The sequence below is a fragment of the Rhinichthys klamathensis genome, unplaced genomic scaffold (genome assembly GCF_029890125.1).
Source record: "Rhinichthys klamathensis goyatoka isolate OS25496 unplaced genomic scaffold, OSU_Roscu_1.1 h1tg000548l_1, whole genome shotgun sequence".
In the NCBI taxonomy this organism is placed as follows: Eukaryota; Metazoa; Chordata; class Actinopteri; order Cypriniformes; family Leuciscidae; genus Rhinichthys; species Rhinichthys klamathensis.
The window spans coordinates 281,949-298,989 of NW_026607019.1; the positions used below are offsets into that span (position 1 = coordinate 281,949).

The 17,041-nt window shown below is 36.7% G+C and overlaps 2 protein-coding genes across 7 annotated transcripts in view; both read left to right on the top strand.

The window, feature by feature from the left end:
• phactr4b (phosphatase and actin regulator 4b) overlaps positions 1-4,632 on the top strand; it is a 66,841-nt gene extending 62,209 nt beyond the window's left edge. For all 6 annotated transcript variants that reach the window (XM_056238904.1, XM_056238905.1, XM_056238906.1 and 3 more), the window contains 5 exons: positions 779-834; positions 1,187-1,248; positions 1,402-1,539; positions 3,016-3,092; positions 3,188-4,632. In XM_056238904.1, coding sequence (XP_056094879.1) covers positions 779-834; positions 1,187-1,248; positions 1,402-1,539; positions 3,016-3,092; positions 3,188-3,203 — 349 coding nt within the window. In that variant the 3' untranslated portion in view covers positions 3,204-4,632. The remainder of the gene's footprint in view (positions 1-778; positions 835-1,186; positions 1,249-1,401; positions 1,540-3,015; positions 3,093-3,187) is intronic.
• A 1,123-nt stretch (positions 4,633-5,755) lies between these two features.
• rcc1 (regulator of chromosome condensation 1) lies at positions 5,756-12,225 on the top strand. The gene is made up of 10 exons (XM_056238935.1): positions 5,756-5,901; positions 6,692-6,799; positions 7,174-7,361; positions 7,485-7,664; positions 7,744-7,840; positions 7,924-8,046; positions 9,424-9,570; positions 9,689-9,808; positions 9,925-10,077; positions 11,791-12,225. The coding sequence occupies exons 2-10, from the start codon at positions 6,724-6,726 to the stop codon at positions 11,964-11,966; spliced, it is 1,260 nt and encodes a 419-aa protein (XP_056094910.1). The 5' UTR covers positions 5,756-5,901; positions 6,692-6,723; the 3' UTR covers positions 11,967-12,225.
• The last annotated feature ends 4,816 nt before the right edge of the window (positions 12,226-17,041 follow it).

The following is a 17,041-nucleotide window of genomic DNA, read 5'->3' on the forward strand; positions in this document are numbered from 1 at the left end:
AGTTTTGAACCGGTGTTAAGGCGCAATGAATGAAATGCACAAATGGTAATTAAATAGAACCCCTGAAATGAACGAGGGAGAGCTGTGTTTTATTTTCACAACATTTCATATTGTTTGGAACATGAAAATTCATAAAATGAACGAATATAATGGCCCTATTGATATAGCATTGACAGTCAAAACATTTAAAGCTATGAACATGCTAGACACATACGCTAGCACTACTCAGAGAATCGGATCTGTTGGATTTACAACACGTGAATTAATCCACTCCCGAAATACTTAAAAGTAATTGGCTGGTGAACTGGGAGAAGAATAGAGTAAACTTTAAAGATACTTACACAATGTGTATCTGATATGAATAAAACGTGTCGAATTATAATGGAAAGGATTATTATTACCTCTTCCATAGACATCAGTCTGTATTTTACAAACTCTAACGTTAAATGTATTGTTTTTTAGTACTTGGGTGAATTTAGGGGAGGGGGAGGGGGAGGGGGAGGGGGAGGGGGGGCGGCCGCCCCCCCCCCGCCCCCCCTGTTCCAACGTCTATGGACAGATGACAAAACTGCAGCTTGTGCTTATAATAAACAAAACAATATCGTGCCTGTTAAATTAAATGTAATATTTAAATATATATTTGAACATTACATTTTAAATTATATTTAAACATAATTGAAATAAATATTCATATAAATTCAATTATTGTTTATAATATTGTGCAAAATAAAGAGAATATATGAATAATATGAGGTGGTTGTTGTTGTTTTTTCTGTAGACGATTGAGCCAGAGACCTACTGCTGAGGAGTTGGAACAGAGAAACATTCTCCAGCGTAATTTGCCTCTTTATACTCACTCACTCCAGTTATTGTATTGTGATTTATTTTCCTGCTTCCGTTCTGTCCTCTTTTTTTCTCGTTTCATTAGTTACTCATTTATTCCTGTTCATTTATTCCCTCAGTGTTCACTGAAGGTTTGACACTGACCCACATATATTTCACTCTCCGTCTCTATTGGTTCATAAGATATTACAGATATTTTCTGCTAAATCGAGTGAAGTCTTTGCTTGTGTTTCTCTCATAGATTTAAAATACTTTTATACTTTCTACTTTAATAGTGGTCTGTCGTTTATGTTATTGGATTTGATTCAGCCTAATCGGTGTTGATGGTGTCTCTTCTTTCCAGCAAAAAACCAAGCAGACAGACAAGCAGAGGTCAGGGAGATCAAGCGCAGACTCACCAGAAAGGTGCGATTTCGGGTTGCTTGCATTAAATTGTACCTGGAATATAATTTTAAGGTTGATTTTTAGCAAGCATTGAAAGTGATTTTGCTTAAAGGAATTTCAATCAAACATTCAACTGCATTTGTGACATGCATTTGTCTGTTTTCCTTTTTTTAGTTGAGTCAACGACCGACTGTGGCCGAACTACAGGCTCGAAAAATATTACGTTTCCACGAGTATGTGGAGGTCACATGCGCTCATGAATATGACCGCCGTGCTGACAAGCCATGGACCAAACTCACCCCCGCAGACAAGGTACAACTACAGTACAAAAACAAAAGCATCTCATTTACATCTGCATAACTTGCGTATGTAACCACACACACATTTGTGTCTATATAAAGATCTTGAGCTTTTTATATATCATTTGACTTGAGTACTGGAGATTATAAATAGTCTTAAAAGACACTGCTTTCTTTTGAATTTCTCACTTATTGTTCTATATCTCCACTACACATAATTAACCAACTCCAGTGTTGGGGAAAGTTACTTTTAAAAATAATGCGTAACAGTATTGCGTTACTCCCTTAAAAAAAGCAACTAATTGTGTTACTTAGTTACTTTTTGTGGAAAGTAATGTGTCGTGTCATTTTTGTGTTACTTTTTCTTATCTGGGCTCGGCTCGCTTGTTTGTTTTTTAATTACAAAAAAAGTTCTGTTTTGGCAGCTGTAAAGGCCCTTTTGCACAGAGTTAAATGAATAAGCCTCAGTTTGGAGGAAATGTAAATTCACGTCTGTACAATAGAGGGCGCAGTTCAAACAAACCTTTTAGCTGTGATGCCATTCTGATTTGCATATTAATAGGATGCAGGAAAAGATAGGCTGCGTCCGAAATTGCATACTCTCGTGAGTTAGGTACTTATTTTGAAAAAGCAATTACTTTACAATTGCTTACAAAGTATGTTCTATATAGTTTGAATTTGTATAGTTTGAATGTAATCTGGACGTACTACCTTCGCCATGCTGCCATTATCACGTGACCTACCAGTGTTAGTTGTGTTGCTTCACCGCCGTTCAAAAATCCTCTCCTGTGGCCTCATGGGATAGTAAAGTGTCCATCATATGCAAACTTCAGAATCTCGCCAGAAGTGGAAGGTCATCTGGGTACTTTCGCCTGCTCTTTTATGAGTACTGTGAATTCAGACATACTACTTTTACCAGATACTGTTTTTCTCCTACTTTATAGTAGGGAAGTATGCAGCCAGAGTTTAACACTCTCAAGCTATAAAAACAAAAAAAGGAAACACAAATGTGATGTTTAACTAAAGTCATTTTAGCTTAAAATGTTAATTCCTTCCTTAAATTGGATCATCAAAGGTCAGCAGCAAAGACATCGATTAATAAAGTGAGATTAAATACATGGTGTATTTGTATAATTTAACATATTTAATTAATGCAGGTTTGCATTTCACTGGTTTCATCTGTTTTTGTGCAAGTGAAATGTAAATGCATGCTCACATTTAGTCTAGAACTACAATAACCATCATGTTTACACAGCGCACACAACACCTCTGCACTTACTCATGATTTTTTTCAACATGGGGACAGGGGTCCTGTCAGTAAATAAATGGGAAAACAAAACTTATCTTAACTTAGTAACTCAGTGATTTTTTTTGTTATAAATGTAAAAGTAGTGCGTTCATTAGTTACTTGGATAAAAGTAATCTGATTACATAACTCACGTTACTTGTAATGTTACCACCAACACTGACCAACTCTTAACCTGTTTAGGCTGCTATTCGGAAAGAGCTCAACGAGTTTAAGAGCTCTGAGATGGAAGTGCATGAGGAAAGCAGAATTTACACAAGGTAAGTGTATTGTTACTTGCAACCTAAAATTACAGAGAACTGCAAAGCATCGAACCATTTATTTGCATTTTTATGTGGATTTGTGTCGTTTCTAGATTCCATCGTCCTTAGCTGCGTCTTTAACTGGAAAATGAAGTACTTAAAGGCCGGTGGATATTGGGATGAAATGGCTGTTTTCTTCTGGTGAGGAGCCTCCGGGTGTCAGAGCACCTCTCAGACTGCTTTTACTATGAATGTACTACTTCAAATGCACAGGGTCACCTGGAGCATTCAGAAACGAATCGAATCAAAAATAAAACAGACCGTTTCTCAGTTGTCCACCCACTGATGTGTGGGACGGGTGACCTCTGGGGGACAGATGCAGTATTTCTCCTGGACTTTAGGGGACCCACGTGCCAAGACAGAGAGGCGATGAAGGACTTATTAGAGGATGTTACTTGTGCCAATGGCAGAAATTCCTCTCTCTACTCTCTAAATGGCCTTTTTTTCTGCTTTTACTTCATATGATAAACTTTATTTCCTTTCAGGGAAGTGTAACAAAGTTAAAAATAATAGTAATAATAATGATGTGACAATAATAAATACAGTAATACTACAGTAAGTGTTAGTTAATGACAAATAGCGGGGCAGACAGAAGAACTGCAAGAATAAGGCCTGAGCCTGGACATTAATTGTGTATTTGTGTATGTTTGTATAGGCTGCTGTAATTTTTCTTAGTTTGGGACTTTTTAACTTAGATACTTTAAGGCTCAAGATTTTTTTTGTTTCATAACTTTGGCTTTGGTTCTCTTTATTCAAGACAGGGTTACAGATCCCCCCTACTTTGTGGTCTTCACAGTTTGAGAAGTCATAGAGAAGAATAGAGGAAGATAGGGTCATTTTTTAGATAGAATGTAAGCGTTTCATATCTCACTATTGATCTACAGCGAAACTGTGATCTATTATCTTTAACAATCTTTTTTTATTTTTTATTAATCTTATCACCTTCTGTAAAAGTGAAGTCCAGCTATTTCAGTTTTAAAAGGTGTCCAAATTATGTTTACAAAATATTTTATTTCTAAATAAAAAGGATTTCCTGTTTATTTATTACCCATTTAAAAGGAGAATGAATTTAGTCTGGGCACGCACTGATATAGCTCTAAAAATGAAGTCTTTGTAAAGTACTGTAGACAGGGAGGTTATTGCGGCAGGAACTCTTCTTCATTTTCTGCAATTATTTTGTCATTTATGTTGTTTTTGGCCAGTAGGATTATAGGAATTGCTCTGCTGTACAGATCTATTCTGTAGATGAACCTGCCTGTTTGTGTATATCTTGTCTTCCTTTTATTTTGAAAAATATTTTAAATATATTGAAACTCATATAGGTTACTATTTTTTTAAGCACAAAATTATTAGTGTATTATTCAGCACTACAAGAATGGGAGCAGAATGTTCCATTGTAATGTAGCGTTGTATATTCTTGCTTTTTAATTATATGTGAAACTGACAGTAAATTTGCTGTTTAGATGTAAACACTAAACCCTAAATTAAAATGCTTACCAATAATGTTCGTGTTGCTTTTTTTTTTTTTTTTACTTGCAACATGCATTTTTATGACATATTGACTGTATGGTTTTGTGCACAGAATCTAATAGGTAATGATTCACATTTTATAATTTAAAGCCACATAATCTGTGCCACCGTTCTTCTGGGGACCTGAATTTCAGAAATAAAGATGTTAATCAAAATTGTTAACCGATTGCAGTCTTTACTGGGCCCCTTTTTTCACAGTTTTGAGATGTAATGTCCACATGAGATATTACATTGCAAATATGAGAAATCACAGTTGCAAAATTGCAGTTGCGAAAATAAACATACTATGTGCTTAATACGTTGCAAAGAAGATAAAAATGTGCCACAATTAGCAAATAACATCAAAGATGCTATGAGGTTTTAGAGAGCACTGTTGGTGCCAACAAAGGGCCATAAATGGGTAATATTCCTAATTTCTGCATTTGTCACAAATGTATATGGTCATTTTTACATCTGTAGTCACTTTTAGATGTCTACCCAGTATTGTTATTGTTAACTTAAACTACAGTATTAAAAAATGGTTTTCATTTTTGATTGAAGTTAAGTTGATATCAAATAAATTAGTAAAATTAGACGACAACCTTTTGCCTCGTTAAATAACTTAAATAATTTTAAGTAAAATTACTAAAACTGAAATAAAAATAAATTAAGGCTAAATAGAAATATTAAATTAATTAAAACATACAATTACTAAAATTATGAAAATATATAAAAAAAATCAAAATGTTAGTAAATACCATAATATGATATAATTAATCCTAATATAAAGGTAAAATAATAATGATAATATTCTCTTTACAAACCTTTTGCATTGATTTAAAAAAAAAAGCCCACCACATAATTATAAATGTTCTTTTGGATTTTATTTATTTATTTATTTGGTTGTGGTGTATCTACCTGCAGCTTTTCTCATTCTCAGTTGTGGCATATATTTTAAAATATTTAAAAATGTAAAAAATATTTAAAATAGTTTAAAATACCCCTAAAATAAAAAAAGATCGTGTAATATTTAACTGTAAAAACCTCCCGCCTTTCCAATAGGCGGCGCCTGCACATTTGTTTATTAGCGCGATTCCAGTGAAATACATGAAGCAGCAAGGCTGGAGTGAGACACGCGTGCGTTACACTCTTACAAGGAGTTACTGTTGTTCACAAACCTCCTCGAGCCAGCAAAATCATTGAACCTGGGCAATTATTGTTCATAATTGTAGGTTATCTTCTCAGCTGCCTACCGACGGTAAGATAATACAATTTTCTTTCATAGGCAAGGTCAATTTTATCCAATGTGCTTGTGAAATGTGTTACCGAACAAGTCTGTTTAATTCATTCATTGCTCTTAATCTCATTTGAAGTTTGATGTTTGTGCGGTGTAAGTTATTAAGTAATTTGTCGTCAAACTGAATGGTAACGTTACAAGTCTGAACCGTGTAGACTCTCCAGAGTGTCGCTTTATAAGGCTTGATCTGTTTAAACTTTTAGCGGGTTGTTGCTAAATGACTTTAAACTTGAACTCGGGTCCTATTCCGCCATGTTTAGATTCATTTCCTGCATCTAAGTTATGTTTAAAAGCTGAAAGAATAAGACCATCGTCTGTCCTTTCCAATACCATGTTTGACCGATAAACCGCCATCAAACATTTGCTGCTGTCAGTCATAGTCTGTGAAGTCAGCGCCAGAAAAAAGTGGCGGTCTCAAAACCTAGTAAGTTGCCTATATTTTTAGCTGTTATGATACACACACAAAAAAACAGCAACAGTTTGCACCTATGAGACCAAATTGGCGCACATTGTGCTTTAAGTATACTGCCTTTTAGGTTTTGAGACGCAGACAATGTGTAGCCAGTATGTGACCTTGTACAGCAGTGCAGATCCTGGAAAGTTTTTGTTTCTTAGGAGTTTGAAGTACTTCATATAGTAATAAGTGAAACTAGCCTTCTTGACTTGATAGCTGTCCTGGACTGTCTTACGTGTAGGCCTCAAATGTTGTTTAGTTTGGCCTTGATGAAGTTTAACATGTCTTTATTCATAGTTTTAGATTTTTGTCAATAATTTGGAGTCACCATGCCTGCAAAAAAAGCTGTAAAGAGACCAAAGATTGCAGCATCTGAGAACTCAACAGTTGTGAAAAAACATAAAGGTAAGCCGTCCAGTCTCTATTTTCTTGTCATATTGAAAGTGTCCCTATTGTGCCATTTAGCCTAAACATTCTTAATTTTGTTGTGGAGGTCTCCTAAAATAGGGTAACATGCATCCAAGGTAAAAAAAAAACACATTTTCTTATATGCATTGCAGCATTACCTCTTTTCTCGCAGCGTCTGAAATGGTTCGATAAAAGATTCGGTCTATCTTTGTCTGATTGATTGTCAGATGCCCCAGTCTGTTGTGATTGGTCAAGCGCTTGGACAGCGCATATCGGAAATGGAATGAAATAAGAACAAAAATGTAGAATTTGTTTTTCTGTAATATCCAGGCCTGAAAACTCATGCATTCTTTTTCTGTGGACGTTTGTAGTCTCTCACAGTAGTCATGGCCAGGAGAAGGGCCTGGTGCTTGTTCTCGGACAGGGTGATGTTGGGCAGCTTGGCCTGGGGGAGGATGTGCTGGAGAGGAAGAAACCAGCTCTGGTGACTCTTCCTGAGGGTATCGTGCAGGCTGTGGCTGGAGGCATGCACACAGTCTGCCTCAGCGACACTGGAAATGTAAGCAGAGCAAACAAATCATTAATCGCTGACTTCAAAACTCAAAATTATTATTATTATTATTAAAATTAAAATGATTTAGTTTTTTTCTGATGTCCTCCTTGTTGTCTTATTCCTGTGTAGATTTATACATTTGGCTGTAATGATGAGGGTGCTCTGGGTCGTGACACATCCGAGGAGGGCTCAGAGATGGTGCCAGCTAAGGTGGACCTTGGGGAAAAAGTTTTGCAGGTTTCTGCAGGAGACAGTCACACCGCTGCCCTCACGGATCAGGGAACGGTCTATGTCTGGGGCTCTTTTAGAGTGAGTATAGCCTTTTTGTATACTGTTACGAAGCGGAAATGTTGTACCAGTTTTGATTGACCTCTCCTTTCTGTTGCAGGACAATAATGGTGTCATTGGACTCCTGGAGCCCATGAAAAAATGCACATTGCCTGTCAAAGTTCCTATAGAAAAGCCTGTGGTTAAAATAGTCTCAGGTCGGTCATAGGAATTCAAGCTTTGACTTTAGTAGTCAGTCTCTGTGAAATCTTTTTTATGAAGTTTTTAATTCATTCTGAAGGAAATGACCATTTGGTGATGCTGACTGTGAGTGGAGAGCTGTACACCTCTGGATGTGGAGAACAAGGCCAGCTTGGCCGTGTGGCTGAGCACTTTGCTAATCGCGGAGGCAGGAAGGGGTTGAGTATGTATCTCCATGTTGATCGAATTGTCTCTACTGGAATGTGAATGAATAATTTTAGGGCTGGAATAACATGTCAGCACAACAGATTACGTAAATTAGTCTATTCGTTGCGCTGTTTATGGTCGTCCCTAATGATGGCAGCTCAGACTCTCGGCCTTTATTACAAAATTATTGAACCCAATCTAAAGTGTGTGAATTTTTTTTAACGGAGACCAAATAAAATGGTGCCCTGCACATTCTGTAAAACTGAAATGCCAGAGGCCTACCACAGCGGCACAACTTCTATTCAGGACTGTTGTCAGTCCCATGTTTTGTGCTTAATACGGCTGCGTTCATATAGCTTTCAGTTACGAACTGCAGTGGGCGCGAGGCTGCAAGACGCGTGGCTCAAACATACTCTCTACAACCGGTTACAAAGCACTTAACGCTGTTGTTGGTTATTTATAATATCTAATGGATGAACTCACCCCTCAAATGGGCTCATTTATTTAATAACGAGCAGTCAATCGTTGTAAACAGTTTTATGGACACCTCTATGGTTAGTTAGATTTCAGGTTGTGACTTCAGCTGTTTGATCATACAGCTGAATGAACATTATCTAAGTAACTACTTTAATCTTCTGAATTAACTAAATATTTCAGGATTCACACTTAAGCAATTGCCCAAAAAGTGACTAAACGCAGCCGTTGTAAACCCCATTCCTAATTAGGCTTACACAAACCTCATCTTGTCATAAATGGTATCATTAGGTAAAAATTCATACATTAATTAGTTATTTATTGGTAAATTAACCAAAGGATTATTCGGGAATAGATTGAAAGAATAATTGTTAGTTCCAGCCCTTAATAATTTTATTTATTTGCAATTTTGGCTTATTTTCTGAATGTTGTTGGTTTTCAAATATGCTCTAAAACAATCTTACTGACCCCAAAATTTGTGAATGGTTTTTAAACTTTTTTTTTTTTTCTCCCTCCCCAAGACTGCATTGATTTAAAAAAATTACAGTGGAGACAATATCGTTGTGAAATATTACAATTGACAGTTTGGTGCTCTAGAAATATCTTAATGTTGAGAAGTTGTGCTGCTTAATATTTTTGTGGAGTCTGTGATGCTGTTCTTTTGAACTTTCTATTCATCAAAGAATCCAGAAAAAAAGTATTTAAAATATAAATCTTTTATAACACTTAATATCTTGTCACTTTTGATTAATTTAATGCATCCTTGATGAAAAGTGTTAATTTCTTTCAAAAATGTTGACCCCACATGTTTGAATGGTAATGGAATAAATAATTCAGTGGTCTTATCCTCTTCCAGTTACCACCTTTAAGTTCGTTGTCTTCTACAGTGTTCACATAATTTTTCTTCTTTCTGTGTCAGTGAGACTGCTGGAGCCGCAGATGGTTATCATTAAGCCACGGGGGAAGGTCATCTTCACGGATGTCTTCTGTGGAGCGTACTTCACCTTTGCTGTGTCTAAAGAGGGGCACGTCTATGGATTTGGCCTGTCCAATTACCACCAGCTTGGTAAGATTCTTAGCTCAATCAGTCCTGAAGAATGAATGGTCTATCTTTTGCAGTCTTTTTAGAGATGTTTTTTTTATATATATATATATATATTTTCTTTTCTTTTCTTTTTTTACAGGCACCCAAAGCACAGATACCTGCTTTGTTCCTTTGAAACTTGGTTCTTTCAAGAACTCCACCACCTCCTGGGTGGGTTTCTCTGGCGGGCAGCATCACACGGTGTGCCTGAATTCAGAAGGCAAGTCATCCATAAACCTCGTTTGTAATACTTGTATGAAAATTTGTTGCGCTGGCACTAAATCATGTGTTCCACCAGTGCATCAGATGATGTTCAACTGCTGACTTCATCCACAGGACAAGTGTACAGTCTTGGTCGGGCGGAGTATGGCCGTCTGGGCCTGGGGAAGGATGCTGGGGAGAAGAGTGAGCCCACACCTGTCACTGGGATCAGTGACGCTCAGGTCATTGCCTGTGGTGCCTCTGTGAGCTTCGCTGTAACCAAACAAGGTGGGAATACACCCTGTCCTGGTTTAGATGCACTCCAACCCCTTCAAATAATCCTAAACAGACCTTTTTGACTTCAGGTTCATTTTGACTAATTCTAAATATTTTTTGCCTCTACAAGTTGTTATACAAAACTTGATATGCATTGTAAATGGTTTCAGACCACATGCAAATTTGGTATATATACACATAGAGAACCTAAAGAAATCTCTTATGCTCACCAAGACTGCAATTATTTGATCAAAAATATAGTAAACTACGGAGCCCCTAAGCACATGGTGATGTGGGGGGATAAAATGAGATGGTAGATTCTCTTGCAAAAGTATTGCATTTCCCAGAGAAACTTTGTTCTTTTTTGCAAAAGTACCAAAAAGGCAGTAATATTGCATGAAATTATTGCAATTTAAAATTACTTGTATTTTAAAATTTAACTTATTCCTGTTAAGGCTAAGCTCATTTTTAGCACCATTACTCCAGTGTCACATGATCCTTCAGAAACTATTCTAATATGCTGACTTGGTGCTCAAGAAACATTTCTTGTTAATGTTGAAAACAGCTGCTTAAAATTTTGTGGAAACGGTGATGCATTTTTATTCAGGATTCTTTGAATAGAAAGTTCAAACGAATAGTACATTTGTAACATTAAATGTCACTTTTGATCACGGTCTACTTTAATCCAGATACATTTAAAAACGGCGTTTTCATTTCAAAACGCTCTGTCCACACTAGTGTTTTCCGACGGCTCATTGTGGATGAGAAACTTTTGAAAAATGCCTGAAACCGCTAAATTCACCTTACTGCGCATGCATAAAACCTCACAAAAGCTCACTGAGATGATACAGATGGAAAAATAAAGTTATCACAATTTTTCTGACAGGATCATTTTATTTAGCAAAATATCTCCCCATTTACTGATGCGTCCAGGTTGCACTCAGTCACCATATGTTTGGTCTAAAACGCAACTGCTCATGTTTTGCCGCAGGACAGCAAATGTGAGTAAATGTTCTGTCATCTTTGCAGGACTGTGATCTGAAGAGTGTGCAAAATAACACATTTTAGCAACAGTGTGAAAGTGAATAGAACATAATAGGCACAATACCGGTATAAATATGGATATCTATTGGTACAGTGTGTCACATGACTAAACTTACATCATCGTTTTTAAATACCTCCGTTTTCGTGGTCCACACTACAGTAAACTTTGGAGAGTGTTTTCAAAAAGCTTTGTTTTCATTTCATATAAATGCCGTCTCAGTGTGGACGGAGGGCCAAAACGGAGAGAAAAAGATGCGTTTTCAAACGAAAACGTATTTGTGTGGACATGGCCTTAAATGCATCATTGCTGATTAAGTGTGAATTTTTTCAACAACAAACAAACAAAAAAAAACTTTACTGACTCCAAACTTTTGAATAGAACGGTAGTGTGCTTTTATGGCAGATATTTAAACACATTTATCTAATCAAAACTGATCAGTGCATTTATAGTTTGATACCGTTTGGGTTGTAGCATTGTTTGTCCCTGTATTTTTAAATGGCAAAAGCAGCAAATGACGTAGTCTGTGTATTGTTCACAAATGTATCCTCAACCACTGATTACATTAATTGTACCCCTTCACAGCAGTTTTTTTTTTTAGGACATTAACAAATAACATAGAATGTACTGTTGGCTTGTTTTGATCTTGCTTTAAAGCTGTGTTTTCGGTATCTGTTGGCCAGGCTCTGTGTTTTCCTGGGGAATGGGTACCAACCTGCAGCTGGGTACAGGAGAAGAGGAGGATGAATGGAGCCCAGTGGAAATGACAGGCAAGCAGCTGGAGAACCGTGTAGTTCTATCAGTGTCCAGTGGAGGGCAGCACACGGTCCTGCTGGTCAAAGACAAGCAGGAGAGCTGATCTTTAACTCCTTGACTAAAGACAGCGGAGCCAATCTACTGTATCAGTGGTATCTGTAACCTAAAACTTGATCAAGATTGGGGGAGTTTGGGATTGGTAATGCTTCCTGTGCTGAGCTAAGCCAGCAAATGAGGGAGGTGGTAGGTTGTGAAGAGGGTAGGATGAGTATCATCTGATTAAACCTTTTATCCCGCTTTATGGGGAGCCCAAACATTCACTGGATATGGTCCGGTAGATGATCAGAGACCTTTTTTATGGACTTTTGTTTCTTCTTTGCTTTATTTTCTTAATTCCTTTTTTTAACCAAGATCTTTAGTGTGCCTCCTGGAGACTGACTGTCGTGAATGATTGTGTGCATGTATGAGCTAAAAAGTGATTTAATAAGTGTTTTAGAAAGTCCCTTTTTTTTTTTTCTTTTTTTTTTTTTTTCAATTTTAAATTCCGCGTTCCGGTCTGAGCAATAAACGGTTACAATAGCAGGTCTAATCTTTCTCTTTCTCTCTTTTTCTCTCTCTCTCGCTCTCTCAAAAAAAAAAACTAACAGATTTGGTTTTGCTGTACTTTGCAGTGTTAAACTGATTTCCTAAATGAAACCATTATTGTATCCATGCATTGCTGGCCCTGTGGACAATTAATAAAAAATGAATCTTTACAGAAACTAACCTATGATTACTTATTTAAAACAAACTACTTGTTTAGTGCAGATTTATTAGAGCAAGAGTCACTTTTTTTTAATGTCTAGTTTCATACCTTAAATTATCTTCTGTGGGTTTATTGGATCCTCATATTTGTAAGTAACTTTTATTTGAATAGTTTATTCATCTGCATAAATTTCCTTGTGTAACTGTACTTTAAAGGGATACTCCACCCAAAAATGAAAATTCTGTCATTTACTCACCCTCAAGTTGTTGCAAACCTGTATGAGTTTCTTTCTTCTGAACACAAAGGAAGTTATTTTGAAGAACGATTGGAACTTTGGCACCATTGACTTCCATAGTATTTTTTTTTTTTTCTACTATGGAAGTCAATGGTGCCAAACAACTGTTTGGTTCCAATCGTTCTTCAAAATATCTTCCTTTGTGTTCAGCAGAAGAAAGAAACTCATACAGGTTTGCAACAACTTGAGGGTGAGTGAATGACAGAATTTTCATTTTTGGGTGGAGTATCCCTTTAAAGTAAAAATTAAATAGATATATAAAATTGGCATATATATATAATAACCTTACAAGCTTATAGAAGTGTGTTTCTTTGTGTGTCTCATCCATTGGGGGGCAGAGATGTGCTCTAAGTGCGTACTATCGAGAGTAAAAGGATAGTTCTTCGGTTTAATTATTTATATTTTAGTCTATTCCTTGCACACATCATTTGAATGTAGAGGGCTTGGATTATGGAAGCGTATATTGTGTAGTTTTTATTATCTTGACAGCCACTGGTGCTCGCTCCTCTCTGTGAAAATGCTTATTTTTCTGTTCCACAGACAAATACATCTAAACATTTACCAAAATTTCTTCATGTCTACAGCGGACACGAGCGACGTCTATAAAAAAACAATAGAACACAATATAACTGTGTTGTGCGACACAATAAATCCCTGACAGTAAACTGTCTGTGACCCTACGCAATAACCAGCAGAAATGTATACTCTGTTAGATTATGGAGTATCAGTTGATGCTTATATATGTATGTACTAAACTGTTGAAAGCACTTGAGGCTGGAAATGGTTTGGTCGCTATTGATAAAATTTGCAGATCAAAGCACCACTTCAGCCTCCATGAAGGGGAAATGGAATTGTGCTCTCGGTCTGTTCTTTATGTTACAGCCCACAGTGAGTCATGCTGAGAGACTTTGTGGGGTATCTCAGTTGAAAAGCCCTTCAAGGCCCACTTTCTCGGAAAGCTTTGAAATGCTAACAGCCTCTTCTGCAAGCACTTAATTGACCACCATCATTTAATGCTGTCATCAATGTTTTTTGATGCCTGGTGTGAGACAGCATGAGGTTGCTGCACTGAGAAGTGGACAGGGCACTGGCTTTAAATGTTGTTGTTTTTAATGCCAGCAAGCTACACTAAAGGCCTTATTCGCATAAGTTTCCATCATGCAGTTCCAAATATGTCACGAAAATGAAAAGTTTCACAGCAGGCAGCCCATGAATTGTTAAAAGCATTAGTATTTTCTACAGCTTTTTAAAGGAGCAACTTTTTCATCTGTCTCCATGAAATCAAAATTGTCCATTCTTTATCTGTATGGAATATTGCAGTATTTGTTATAAACTATTAATCTGTGCTCATTTTTTTTTTAAACAAAAAAGTGCATTCTTAATCTTTAATCAAATTAGCTTCCACTACCTCTTGCAACATCTCTTCTCTGATAACGTGTTTACTGGTGTGAGGGCCGGACAACCTGACCAATAGCATCCATCCAATCAGTTCTCCATGGACGAAATCAAGTCCTGCCATAAAAAAAAAATTCTGGTTGGAGAAGCATTTTAACTCTGATTTATGTCACAACAGGGAAGAAATAACTTCTGTTTAAAACTTTAAAACATTTTACACATGACATCAGTGAACTCTGCTTAATATTTAAAATTAAATTCGTGTACATATAACATGACCATGAAGCATTCACAATCTCCATAACCACATTATTTTTTCACTCATGAAATAAATTGATTGGCCTGTGTGGTTTATCATTGATCGGTGAATTCGTAGGTGAAATCCAGTCATATTCAGCAGGAATTCCTGAGATCTGGAATTTCAGGGCGAAAGATTGTTCAAGCATGGTGTTGACCAACAGAAAGATGCTTGGTTTGAAATTAGATAACTTTTGTCCCAGCTAACAATTTTTGGTTTCCACAACATTCCTTTTAAGGTTTGTTTTTTATTTAGTCAGGAAAGTTATCTCTCTATCTGCCTGTCTGTTTTCACAACTGAAAACTGGCACCTTATAATTGTTTGGATTAGATGTTCTTTTCTTTCAGGCATACGATGCACAATTTATGTTAATAATATCAGCATGCCTTTAACATGACCATTTGTTATTGTATAGCATCTCATCTTGATGGGTAAACAACCACATGTCACCGTGGAAACTGAACAGAGCAGCCTTTAATGGAAGTTCTTACTGGATATGGGTATGATTTTAACCCTATTCTCCTCAGATAAATTATAGGGACCTGCTTAGCCTAGAGCATGACTGAGATTATACGAAGTTTTTAATATTTATGTGTATTTATTTTGTTTTACCATGTGTGTGACAGTTGACAGTAAAAAAATAAATATATAATGATAAATATAGTCAAATTGAGGAGGCTCTTAAACTGACTTTTTGGGGGAGAGACAAACTGATATTACCTTCAGTTATTGTTTTTGATTTAGCACTTTCAATGGACATTAAGCATCAGTTGCATATAGCTATTATGCGAGTTGTTTAAAATCCACACTGACTCTCCGATTTAGCCCACAGCTTGTCAAAAATGAACCTCATAAGGACACAGAAGGGGTTGAGCGTTATATTGTGCAGAGTGTGATCCTCCTGATCAATCTAGATGACATGCTGTGTCTCTTGTCATTACTCTGCCTCGTGATGCTTCCCTCCGCTCAGTGTAAACAGTGTTGCTCTCTGATCCGCTGTTTATGCCGTTATGTAACAGACACTCCAAACCACAATCACAAGGAACCGGAGAAGCACATAAATGACATTTGCTGACCATAATGATGGTGTTCGCTATTCAGACCATTTACTCATCTAAGATTGTGTCTGCTGGCTGGTTGAGACTCTGTGTTGCACCGTAACCATTTCCAGAGTCCATTATCCCGACTGGCACAAGGTATACAGTACTGCAAACACAGTATTGCTTTAAGTATGCGTTTATGTACTGTTTTCCAAAATAACAGGTGCATTGATTCTGCTCCTCTTACTGTGTTGGAATTTAGACAGAGCAGAGGTAGGCTACTGTATGTAGTGAAAGCCACAGTAAACAGACAGGACCCCTATTTTCAATTATGCTTCAAAACGAATCAGCTTGATAATGAACAGATAGACAATGAAATGTTTAGTTTGACCTCCAGTGGCTGACAAACAACATTTTCTGCAGATCAACATCTTTCACAGTTTCAGCCTGTTTTATAGGCCTACCCTGTTTGTGAAAAGTGCAGAAATCGTAGAGTTTGAGAGGATTGAGTTCGTTGATTTCCATAAATATGGCTGTTTATTTTCCATTGACAAATAGACAAAAATGTATTATTATTATTTCACTAATGGTAAAACATATCGTTCAGGAAACTCGTATCTCCATATTTGATCATTTCCCAAAATATTTAACCAATGAAACGTATTAAAAGAGCTTGTGACTAAACCTCATAATTTCATTTGATCCTCATGACTGTCAGTCAAACCTCGTAACTCCGCCCACCTCTATCGTGAATGAAGTGCCACACGCTGTTTGGACCATATATGTATGACACATGCAAGTGTCTGACCATAAATATCAAGTTTGACAACACAGTTTAATTATTTATAAAATAAATTTTATACAATTTTATTTAGCTGCTGTGTCACAATATGAGGTAAATCCAGCCCTGATTATAAGCACACTGAGTGAAATTACATTTCATTGTATAGCCTAACTGGAATAAAAAATAAAATAAAAAATATAATAGTAAATAGGAATCTCATTTATAAAAACATGCACATACACAGATTGTGTGTTTGTGCGTGGTGTGTGTACGCTAAAATCCGTTCCAACTTTTATTTAAAAAGGTCTTTGATGTGGAAAAGTGCTTGCCTTGGCGCCATAGATCTAAGCAGAGTAGCAGACATACACACTTTTCCTTGTGGCAGAGAGTTGGTGTACGGAAATCTAAGCAATTCTTACCGCTCATGATTCTCAGATACAGCACAGGGGCCTTTATTTATAAAATGTTGCGTAGAAACTGTCCTACATTTGATCCTACAATCATTTCTCAAATGTGCATACGTGATATTCAGAGAACGAACGTACACACAAAAAACGCCTCTCTTCCAGATGTGAAATCTAAAAAACGCAAATGATCTTGAAATTGTGTGCAGCTGAATGG

Excerpts from the sequence above, each read along its gene's own strand:
- rcc1 (XM_056238935.1), top strand. The coding sequence starts at position 6,724 with ATGCCTGCAAAAAAAGCTGTAAAGAGACCAAAGATTGCAGCATCTGAG. Across the intron at positions 9,571-9,688 it reads GTCCAATTACCACCAGCTTG|GCACCCAAAGCACAGATACC; the intron begins GTAAGATTCTTA and ends CTTTTTTTACAG. Across the intron at positions 9,809-9,924 it reads GGTGTGCCTGAATTCAGAAG|GACAAGTGTACAGTCTTGGT; the intron begins GCAAGTCATCCA and ends CTTCATCCACAG.